Source organism: Myxine glutinosa, chromosome 1 (assembly GCF_964187855.1).
Source record: "Myxine glutinosa chromosome 1, kmMyxGlut1.1, whole genome shotgun sequence".
Classification (NCBI taxonomy): domain Eukaryota; kingdom Metazoa; phylum Chordata; class Myxini; order Myxiniformes; family Myxinidae; genus Myxine; species Myxine glutinosa.
The window spans coordinates 178,750,972-178,763,325 of NC_136261.1; the positions used below are offsets into that span (position 1 = coordinate 178,750,972).

A 12,354-nucleotide genomic window follows, 5' to 3' on the forward strand; every position below is an offset into this window, starting at 1 on the left:
CTTTTTTTTCTTTTTTTAAGTATACAGTCGTGGCCAAAAATATTGGCACCCTTCCATTTTTTTCAAATAACTCACAATTTTCTCTAAAAATAAGTTGTAATTGACAAAAGTATTTTGTCTCCACAATTCTTTATTTCACTGATAATATTACAGAACCTTTGTTTTTGATTCAGAATTTAATATATCCTTTTAAATCAGAAAATAAAAATAAATGGCATTGACAAAATTATTAACACCCTCGACTTAATATTTGGCAGCACAGCCTTTGGACAAAATAACTGCAGTCAAGCGCTTCCTATCACCATGAATTAGCTTCCTACACCTCTCTACTGGCAGTTTGGCCCACTCTTCTTGTGCCAACTGCTCCAGTTCTCCCAGATTTGAAGGGTGCCTTCTCCCAACTGCTGTTTTCAGATCTCTCCACAGGTGTTCAATGGGGTTTAGATCTGGACTCATTGCTGGCCACTTCAGGACAGTCCAGCGTTTTGTCTTGAACCATTTCTGGGTGTTTTTTGAGGTGTGTTTGGGGTCATTGTCAAGCTGCAAGACCCATGACCTTCGACGGAGTCCCAGCTTTCTGAGACTAGGTTGAACATTGCGCTCCAAAATGCCTTTGTATTCTCCTGATTTCAGGATGCCATGCACACATTCAAGGTACACAGTGCCAGAGGCAGCACAGCAACCCCAAAACATCACTGAACCTCCTCCATGTTTGACTGTGGGGAAGGTGTTCTTTTATTTGAAGGCTTCATTTTGTTTTCTCCCTGGTGTGTACCCCGGTTTAGAATAGGTACACCGTATCCCTGCATGTCGTAAGAGGCGACTAAAAGGGTTGGCGTCAGGAAGGACATCCGGCCATAAAAAAAAACATTGCCTCAAAAAGAGAACCATGACAATTACTACATATGGGCAGGCTACAACCCGAAGTACCTCGTGGGGGACCCCACTCTGAATGGAGAAGGTGTGAAAACATTTTGCTACCTCGGAGACATGCTGAATGGAGAAGGTGGATCAGACTCGGCAACGGTTGCTAGAGTGAGATGTGCATGGAAGAAGTTTCGGGAACTGAGTGGCGTGCTGATGATGAGGGGAGTGTCGTTGAAGCTGAAGGGAAAGGTGTATGCTGCATGTGTGAGAAGTGTTATGATTTATGGGAGCGATACATGGGTAATGAACGTAGAGCAGCAACGAAGGCTGGAAATGGTGGAAATGCGAATGATTTGACGGATGTGTGGAGTATCGTTAAGAGAGAGGAAGACAAATGATGAATTGCGAAAGATGATGGGAATAGAGCCTGTGATGGATGCTGTGAAGAGAAACAGGTCGAGATGGTTTGGTCATGTGTTGAGGAAGGATGAAAGTGACTGGTTGAGAAGAGTGATGGAAATGAATGCAGAAGGAAGTAGAGGATGGGGAAGACCGAGAAAGACTTGGCAAAAGATGGTCGAAGAAGAAATGCGGGCAAGGGGGTTAACAAGGGGAGATGCAGAACAACACAACACACAACAACATGCATTTTAAAGGCCATTTTCCCGACTGGAGCGGGGGTTAGCCTTGTGGTCCCCATGACAATCTTCTCCATTTTGCCCTATTTTCTGCATCTCTCCTTGTTAACCCCCTTGCCCGCATTTCTTCTTCCACCATCTTTAGCCAAGTCTTTCTCAGTCTTCCCCGTCCTCTACTTCCTTCTACATTCATTTCCATCACTCTTCTCAACCAGTCACTTTCATCCTTCCTCAACACATGACCAAACCATCTCAACCTGTTCCTCTTCACAGCATCAATCACAGGCTCTATTCCCATCATCTTTCGCAATTCATCATTTGTCTTCCTCTCTCTCAACGATACTCCGCACATCCGTCAAATCATTCGCATTTCCACCATTTCCAACCTTCGTTGCTGCTCTACGTTCATTACCCATGTCTCGCTCCCATAAATCATAACACTTCTCACACATGCAGCATACACCTTTCCCTTCAGCTTCAAAGACACTCCCCTCATCATCAGCATGCCACTCAGTTCCCGAAACTTCTTCCATGCACATCTCACTCTAGCAACCGTTGCCGAGTCTGATCCACCTTCTCCATTCAGCATGTCTCCGAGGTAGCAAAATGTTTGCACACCTTCCAGCTTCACACCGTCTCCAAGATCCAACTCAACATTTCCTCCATCTGCAGCTCCCTCTGTGCACACCTTACATTTGAATGTAGCTGCCACACTGGTTAATGACCCTCTCAGACCACTACATTTTTGATGAACCCACTCAGCGCACATTGTACATTGAATGGAGTTCACTCCGACACCCTTCCTACACACAGCACAGGGCCACTTCCCAGTTCTTTCCACCTCACCACATGCTTTACCACTTGCCATCACCTTCGTCTTTCCGATATTCACCTTCAGACCTTTTGTCTCCATACATTCCTTCCACTTCTTCACCTTTTCCTTCAGTCCATTCATACTTTCCGCAATCAACACCAGATCATCTGCATACAACAACTCCCACGGTAAACCCTCCTTTACATTCTGAGCCAGCACCTCAATCACAGCTACAAATAGTAGTGGACCTAGTACCGACCCCTGATGCACTCCCACCTTCACCTCAAACTCACCACTGTTCCTGTCCTTTGTCCTTACAGCTGTGCACGCTCTTTTGTACATTGCCATCACCACTCTGATCAACCATTCCTCCACTCCTAACTTCCTCAATGCCCATGTCAATACTTGGCGTGGAACCCTATCGAATGCTTTCTCCAGATCAACAAACCCAAGAAACAACTTCTTCCTCTTCTCCATGTACTTCTCCTGCAACTGCCTCACAATGAAAAGCACGTCTGTCGTTCCTCTTCCTGGCATAAATCCAAACTGCATTTCGTCGATCTTCACTTTCTTCCTTATCCTCCTCTCCAACACCCTTTCCAATACCTTCATTCCATGCTCCAATAACTTTATCGCTCGGTACGAGCCACACTCCAGAGGGTCACCTTTCCCCTTGTAGAGAGGGACGAGGGTACTCAGTTCCCAATCCACTGGAATGCGGCCTTCTTTCACCACCAGATTACAGATCTCTGTCATTCTCTTCACACCCCAACTTCCTGCTGCCTTCAACATATCTCCCACAACTCCCGTCGGCCCTCCTGCTTTTACACTCTTCATTGCTTTTATCGCTTCCTCAACTTCCTTCTCAGTTATCTTCTCTGCCGGTCCTAAAACTGGGTTACTCTCTATGTTGCCATCCCATTCATTCTCTGTATTCAACAGCATTTCCATATATCTTTTCCATCTTCCTTTAATTCCATCTGGGTCCACAACGATTTGTCCCACTTCATCCTTCAAGCACCTCACCCCCATCACATCACACCTCTCTTTCGCTATCTGCTTTGCAATCCTGAATGCTGCTTTCTGACCCTCTTCCGAATCCAAGCGTTCTCCGAACATTTTCCTACATGCCTCCTGCCGTCCTGCGCCTTTGCTACCTCTTTCTTTGCAGCCTTCCTGGCTGCCTTATAACTTTCATGCTCTGCTGTTTCTGCTCCCATACCCTTCGCCTTCTGCCACTCCTTGAACGTACCCTTCGCCTTCTGCCACTCCTTGAACTTCTTCCTCTTCTCGTCATTCCTCTTTCCAACTTCATCATCCCACCACCATGTTTCCGAGTGCCTCGGTGGTCCTTTTGTCCATCCACATACCTCACCAACGGCTCCCAACAGACTAGCTTTCATTGACATCCAACCACTTTCAAGCTCAACCACATCATCCTCCTCATCAAGGGAGATGCAGAAAATAGGGCAAAATGGAGAAGATTGTCATGGGGACTGCAAGGCTCACAAAAATGGCCTTAAAATGCCTGTTGTTTGTTGTTGTCTTCATTTTGCTTTCTGTAAACATAGAGATGATGCGCTTTACCAAAAAGCTCTAATTTGGTCTCATATGTTGACAGGACACTCTCCCAGAAGGATTTTGGCTTGTTCAGGTGTGTTTTGGAAAACTCCAGTCAGGCTTTTTTTATGTCTCTCTCAGCAGTGGGGTCCTCCTGGGTCTCCTACCATAGAACCCCCTTTCATCGAGTTGGCAACGGATGGTGCTAGTTGAAACTATCGTATCTTGTGTCTGAAGATCAGCTTGAATCTGTTTGACAGGTGATCGAGGTGTTGTCTCCACCATTCAAACAATCCTTCGCTGCAATCTTCGAACAAGCTTTCTCTTGCAGCCACGTCCAAGGAGGTTGGCTACAGTGCCATGGGCCTTAAACTTCCTGATAACATTGTGTACGGTGGACACAGTAACATCAAGGTCTCTGGAGGTGGACTTGTAGCCTTGAGATTGTCCATGCTTGGCTACAATCTTGTGTCTGACCTCCTCAGACAATTCTCTAGTTTTCTTTCTTTTCTCCATGCTCATTGTGGTACACACAGTGACACAAAACAGCAGAATAACTCCTTTTCTCCATTCCAACCGTTTGAATGAGTGATTTTAATATTGCAGGCACCTGCAACTCACCGTAGGTGAGTTCAATTCCAAAGTAAAGGAAATCACCTGCTTGAAATCTAATTATTTCTAACAACCTCTAAAAGGTGCCAATAATATTGTTTTAATCTAAAGTTTTGGTGCCAATCTAAAATTTTGATTGTTATAACCAACAGGCCTTAACATTTTTTTTTTTTTTTTTAGTCCGTGTGACTGAATCCTAACTTGTCTTATTGCTTATAGAAAGCTCATGAAAATGTTTTTTTTAAGAAACCCCATTGGAAATGGGTAAACAGATTCCTGCTTTTTCTTTTGCGTATTCTTATTTATTTGTCACTCAATTTTTCTCACATCTTTAACCACCAATTACGATTCAACAGCTTTTTTTGCTGGGAGTAGTGCAAAAAGCCAGACAAACGTTCTCTGTTTTGTAAAAATCTTTTACAACTTGTACTTTTTTTTTTACCTCCGCCACTGAAGGTTGGCGGAGGTTATGTTTTCACCCCTGTCTGAGAACAGGATATCTCAAAAATGTATGGCCAGATTCAGACGAAATTTGGTGGACAGGTTGGGTGTGTGACAAGGTTGAATCGATTCGATTTTGGTGAAGATCCAAACACAGATCCAGATATGAGAGCTTTAATTTTTAAGTGATTCTTCACCATCAAGTGATCGGGCCAAAAAACGACATATAGCATGATTTCTCAAAAATTGTGAATGACTTGTGACAAAACTAGTTGGATGAGTTGGGTCGGCAACAAGAACTAGCGATTACATTTTGGTTCAGGTCCGAATCCAGATGTGGCCTATCAGTGAGATACAAAACCTAAACTGTTCAGCCTGGCAGAGGTATGCGCTCTAACGAGTGCCGTTATAGTAATTTTCTTGCATTTACATGTCAATTAACCGATTATATAAATGAATTCATTCAAAGTTATGGATCCAAGAATAAGTTAATTTGTTGCTCCCCTCAAAAGCAAGTACCATACAATAATGCAACACTATGACGATTAGAATCTGACCGGCTTTTAGTTTATAATGCTTTTAAAAGCTAAACATGTATCCGCATTAAGGATAAGTCCGCCATTTCCCACATACCAATCCTCTTGACAATCTCCTCGGAGCATTCTTTGGTGGCTGCTTCAAACAAGTAACAATCGAAGTGTTTTTTCCCCTTCAAGTCACAGCCAGTACTGCGGTGCATATTTAGGGGGAAAAAAAAGGGAATGAAGAGAGTCATAGCTTGTATATTCATGGTAAATGCAAAATAGATTAAACAAATTGCAAAAACAATACTTATCGCTTCGCTAACGGATGTCAACAGGATCCACAATGCAATAATGGAAGATGTACGCTTGTTTGAAAATGTCAAAAACATTTTTGCTCAGAAATATAAAAACATTAATTTTGATTCAAAGGTTTTGGATCAAAAGGTATTTGGCCTTGATACGTTTGATGAACATACTGTGGTTCAGGAAGTTAGTTACTCGCGTGGATTGTGGTGACAACTTGTCCAAGAAAATGCTGCTTTCAATCTAGCCATATGAACGAAAATTGTGATGACTAAAGTTACAACTCATTCATGGCTGAATCGTGTTTCATTCAATGTACTTGTCACTTGGCAAACATACCAATGCTGAAAATTGAATTCCAGTACAATAGTCCAAAATAAGAATCAATTCACATTGGTTAAGTGAACAAACAGTCAGGGGGCCATATTCTATCAGAGATATCGTGAACTCTCATTTAAACAAACATATGTTTTGACCCTACTCTTCATAAGATAATTGCAAAGAAGATTTTCTTGAAGTTCAAACTTAAAGATTTCGATTTTTCTTTTTGCAATTATCATATCAAAAGTCATGCGGAAGACATCATTTTAATGAGTCTCTAGAGCAGTTCATTAGTACTAGTAGGAAAGAAAAACAATATGCTTACCAAGTTGAATAGGCAAAATTCAGAGGGCTTCCAAGGTACCTGCCGACAGATGATATATCTGGATAGGTGTGTTCAAACAGGATCTGAAATGTGTGTGGAAATAGAAAAGGCAAGGTGAGGCAATTTTAAGTGCCCTGCCATTAGAATCTTTCTAAGGTATAATAGCAATTATTGAAAAACATGCCTGAAGTACATAATCAACAACATAGTACGATGCAGTCATCTGTAAAAAGGAAAGAAAGTGAATTTAATTTGTAGAATGAAAAGAGAACTCAAGCTGCTTGGCAGAAAATGCAAACTATGACTGGATATAAAAGCACATCGACGAGAATAGCAGACTGGACGAAAGACTTTGTTGATAATTTCAATGATTTTTAGCTCACCGGGAATGAAGTTCAGGGGAGATTATGCGATGACGCGTCGTCCGTCAGTAAACACTTGAAACTTCTTCTCCGAAACCGCTGATGGGATTGTGACCAAATTTGGCACAAATTATATTTGTTATGCTGTGACTAATGTTTGTTCACCGCATTAAAAATATCGGGGTTTCAGGGGTTTTACTGGTGGTCAAAGTGGGTCCAGGTTTGACCCCCCAAAAATAGGAATTTGCTTTTTCCTCCGAAACAACACACACAATTTCGATGAAACTTCACCACAACCTTCATCATCTGTGATGTATCAAAGTTTGTTCACGGCATTCAAAAAACTCTGCCCCTTTAGGGGTCTATGTGGGGGTTTCCCCCCCAAAATATGCATCTGCTTTTTTCTCAGAACCTACACACACAATTTCGATGAAACTTCACCACAACATTCATCATCCGTGATGTACCAATGTTTGTTCAAGGCATTGGAAAAATTGTGGTCTGAGGAGGTGGGTGGGAGGGGTGTGGGAAGGGGGGAGTTGCCCCCCAAAATAGGTATTTTTTTTTTTGTTTGTTTGTTTGAAGTCTTATGATTATGTTAGTATGATTCTACATGCTGCCCTGTCTTCTAGCAAACATTTAAATTGGTTTTAGTCGGTGCAGTATACTGTTTATTCTACCAAGTGAGTGCCGGGGGTATTTCCCCTATGTTTAGTGAAAAAGGTGGGTGTCTGGCACCTTAAAACCAGGCTTGCTCCGGTCCGGGTAGGTGGAACTCATTAGCCTTGGCCGGCTGTCTGCCTCGGAGAAGGACAACTCTGATTTCAAACCTGGGTGGGTTGAGCTCGTTAGCCTTGGTCGGCAGTCTACCAAAAATGGGGCTCGAGGCACTGTTGTCTCAAAGCAGACTAGCTAACCCCTCCCAGCAATTTTTGTTCTGTGAAGAGACAACTTTCTTCATTTGTCTTGTTGCAGTGCAAGGGGCTGATTGTTCTGCTTTTTCTTTTCTTTGTGTAGCCCCATCCTCAAGTGGCCTTGTAGTATTTATGGCGGGCAATATCCCATAAAAAAAATAAAAAAACAATTACTGGGTGCAAGATTTCATGATTCTGACATATGTCTCAGTGCTACGTTTGTCAAGATGGCAGAGGGCCGCACGACACTGTCAGTGCTGGGAAGCCTTAAGTACTGGGGATGAGAGTTGGGTGCACCATGACGATCCGAAGAGTAAGAGACGTTCAATTTTGGTCAGATTTTTCGTCCGTCAGATTTTCATCACTTCTCCAAACCTAAGGAACACCTTTGTGGAGACAATTTGTCTCCCAACATTGGTGTAACGGCCGCTGTGAAGTACTGGTTAAGTCAACAGTATGGACAGGTCTATGGTGATGGCATCACAAAACTACTTGAACGCTGGTAGAAATGTGTGGTGATTATGTTTAGAAATAAATAAGCACCATGGTAGAGTAGAACAAAGGTTGATGTTAGCATTTGTCTTGGTTTCATTCGAATATCTTTACCCGTTTTGGAAAAAAAGAAAAGGGGGTATTACCTTTCAGCAGGGCCTCGTATACATCACTTAAACAAACGAGGGCGAGGAGCGCAATCATTAAAAGTGCATTAGGTAATCATCAAACAGTTTGGGTGAATGACACAGATGTTTTGATTGTCTCAGGGAATTTGAATGTTCTTGGAGTATTAGTCATCACAATAAGCTGCAATGGGGTTGCTCTGAGTCTATATTCCCATGTAGAAACATGTCAATGCTGTTGCCCATGATGGGAAAGCGCAGTCGGTGTGCGTTTTCTCAGCAGGACTTGAAATTTCAGTGTATGTGAGGGGGTCCTTTTGCTTATTTTTCAAATATCCTTTAGTTACCTCCGCCACCAAAGGTGGATGGAGGTTATGTTTTCACCCCTGTCTGTCTGTCTGTCTGTCTGTGAACAAGGTATCTCAAAAGGTTGTGGACAGATTCGGACGAGATTTGGCAGAGAGGTAGTGCATGTAACATTGTAACAAGGTCGAAATGATTATAATTTGGTGAAGCTCTGGATTTGGATCCAGCTAGTAGAATTTTTAAAAGTGATTCTTCACCATTGGGAGATGGGGCCAAAAACGACAAATAGCAGGATATCTCAAAAAGTTACGGATGGATTTGGTTGAAACTTGGTGGACCGGTTGGGTGTCTGACAAGGACGATTCGATTCGATTTTGGTGAAGATCTGAATATGGATCAGGATATGAGAATTATTTAATTTTTGCAAGTGATTCTTCACCATTGGGAGATAGGGCCAAACATATACATAGCAGGATATCTCAAAAGGTTATGGATGGATTTGGACGAAACGTGTTGGACAGGTTGTGTGTGTGTGACAAGGAAGAAGAAGACAAGGAAGGTTTTTCAACACTATCACAAGTGCAAAAAGTGTTTTTTCCACACTACTACAAGTGCAAAAGTGGTTTCCTGCACCAACACAAGTGCGAAAAGTGGTTTTTCAACACTAACACAAGTGCGAAAAGTGGCTTTTCCACACTAAGACAAGTGCAAAAGTGGTTTTCTGCACCAATTCGATTCAATTTTGGTGAAGATCCGGATCCGGATCCAGCTCGTCGAATATTTAAACGATTCTTCACCATTGAGTGATATGGCCAACCAGGTAGAGGTATGATCTCTACTGAGTGCCGTTCTAGTTTATTAATGTCCTCGTAATTTATGTAAACGTATACAAACATATACTGATGTGCTTGTCCTGCATGTAATTATTGCACAAGGCCCTCCATGATCCATGAACCTTTGATCACCGTCGAAGCAAACAACTTGTCACCTTTATGTGATATTTTCTCTGCTATGGCTGTCTTGTTTGCTTGCACTGTCTGCCGTTATAATTTCATTTAACCGTCATCATTGGAAGCTCAAATGTTGGGTCACAAAGTGGATTTGACATTATGAATTGAATGGTTTATTTATTTGTTCGTAAGATGATCACCTTTCAAAATGTGATGCATCGTGTTCCAGGAATGGTGGCTTCACCTGTTGACATTCATAAGTGCAAAAAACATGATCTCCGACATCAGCTATATTGTGATATTCTTGAATCCTAAAAGATGTAGAATATTGTGTTACTTAAAGGATCTCTTGCTAATACAACACCCAGTTATTAATTATGGGGAAAATGTGAATTACGAAAAATAATATTACCAGAAAAGGCAGTGCATAGCTAACTAAAACGGAACACGGTGGAGCGCAAACCTCCACCTGGTGAACAGTTTATGTTTTGTATCCCACTGATAGGCCGGATCTGGATTCGGACCTGAAACAAATCTAATCGACTTGTTCTTGTCACCTCACCAACTCATCCACCTAGTTTAGTCATAACTCGTCCACAAGTTTTTGAGATATCGTGTTATTTATCGCTTTTCGCCAGATCTCTCAATGGTGAAGAATCGTTTTTAAAATTCTCTGATCCACTATCTGCCGCTCCATTCCTCATCCCTCAGGTCGGCAGTCTGCAGCCTCCTCACTCTCTGCAGACCTGGACAAAATCACAGACTGGGCAAACAAGTGGAACATGTCTTTCAATCCTGACAAATCTCACACTCTTACGATGTCTCTCCGAAAAGACCGACTGGACAACCCTCCCATCCACTTTCTGAATAATCCTCTCCAAGAAGTTCTGTCACTCAAGCTTTTGGGTCTCACTATCTGCCATGATCTTTCCTGGGAAAACCACATTTCCAAGCTGGCCTCCAAAGCCAGTCGCCGACTGGGCATCCTCCGTCGTGCGAAGTCCTTCCTTGGCACACCTGAGTTCCTCACCACATACAAGGCTTTCATCCGCAGCTCAATGGAATACTGCTCTCCCCTCTGGGCTGGTGCTCCTGCCTCACACCTAGCTCGTCTTCACGCTGTTGAAACCAAAGCGTTCAGAATCATTGGAATCTCCCGCGATGACGCTATCTCCGAGGGCCTTTCACTTACTCACCGCAGGCAGGTTGGTGGTCTTTCCGTCTTCTACCGACTCCTCTCCGGCCTTGCTCCCCCAGCTCTCTCTTGGCTCTGTCCCCCAAATATTCCTGCAGGTCGCACAAGATCTGCCTGCAACCCTCTTATGGTTAAACTGCCAAAATCAAGACTCTCTGCTCACCTTCACTCCTTCATTCCTCTTTTCTCCCGCCTCTGGAACAAACTCCCCCACTCCCTTCAATCCCACTCCTCCCTCCAGGTCTTTAAAACGGCTGTTCACCACCATCTCTTATCTTCCCCAATCCAAAACCTTGATCCTTTCTACCCCCGCTAATTTCACCCCAAATCCACTTTTTTGAGGTGACTTTTGTCTTCTTTCCTGGAAGTCCTTGGTGTCCTTGCGTTTTATACCTATCCTGCCTCCCCCCAGGCCCTCTGCCTCCCACACATCTCCCGATGTCCCTGCCCTCAAATGTTGTGCTTGTGTGCTTCCTCCCCTTCTCTCCCCATCTTGTCGACCGCTCCCATTTTTATATACTTTGTTTACTTGTTTGTTTGATTTGTTTGTTTGATAAATGTTAGCTCTTTCGCGAGCCTCGACTCTGTATACAAAAAAACAAAACAAAAAATCCGGATCCGGATTCGGATCTTCACCAAAATTGAATCGATTCTTCCTTGTCACATACACAACCTGTCCACCAAGTTTCGGCTGAATCCGTCCACCAAGTTTTGATATATCCTGCTATGTATAGCTTTTGGCCCTATCTCCCAATGGTGAACAATCACTTAAAAAATTCGACTAGCCAGATCCGAATCCGGATCTTCACCAAAATCTAATCATTTAGTCCTAGTCACATACACTACCTCTCCACCATATTTCGTCCGAATCCCTCCACCACTTTGAGATATCTTGTTCACAGACAGACAAACAGACAGAGGTGAAAACATAACCTCCATCCACCTTTGGTGGTTGGAGGTAACCAGTAATGGTAGCTCAATGTGGTCAACTCTACAAGAATATGAGATTAATTATGGCTGTTAAAGTAATCGCAGCAGTGTTTTATTGGTAAAGTGATTTAATTAGTTCATGCAAAGCGACAGTACTCGCAGTCCCAATGAACATGATCTATTAGTCATACTTTCAATAAAACGCTACGCCTCATCCCCGACAGTATTCCCAAACAGCAGGCCTCACGTGTGCTACTCATTTTCTTCCTTTGTCGCCATCTCCACTCCCTCCCTTCTATCCTCCATCCCAAAACTGCTCTTTAACCATTGCAAACAGCCTTTGCGTTCATCATTGCAATCCAATTCCCTTTTCTCTTTATGCATTTCTGTTGTGTTAATCGTTCATGTTCCTTGGTCTCATTCCTTCCTCCTTTCATTAACCTCCATGGGTTGCTCATCTTCTCCTCCCCAATTCACTTATCCCATAATAAACAAGAATGACCCTCGGTAGAACGGATGTATGATATGGGTCCAGAAAGACAATCATGGGCATATTTACATGTTCAGCACTCAAGCTTTATCTATAATAATACAACACAGTGTGTTTCAGTGTGTGTGTGTGTGTGTGTGTGTGTGTGTGTGTGTGTGTGTGTGTGTGTGTGTGTGTGTGTGTGT

General features: G+C 42.9%; 1 protein-coding gene across 4 annotated transcripts in view; it reads right to left on the reverse strand.

Annotated features, from left to right (window-relative positions):
• LOC137431456 (uncharacterized) overlaps positions 1 to 12,354 on the reverse strand; it is a 58,897-nt gene that overhangs the window by 3,264 nt on the left and 43,279 nt on the right. For all 4 annotated transcript variants that reach the window (XM_068122802.2, XM_068122793.2, XM_078780634.1 and 1 more), the window contains exons 14-15: positions 6,406 to 6,488; positions 5,566 to 5,660 (exon numbers count right to left, since the gene is read on the reverse strand). In XM_068122802.2, coding sequence (XP_067978903.2) covers positions 5,566 to 5,660; positions 6,406 to 6,488 — 178 coding nt within the window. The remainder of the gene's footprint in view (positions 1 to 5,565; positions 5,661 to 6,405; positions 6,489 to 12,354) is intronic.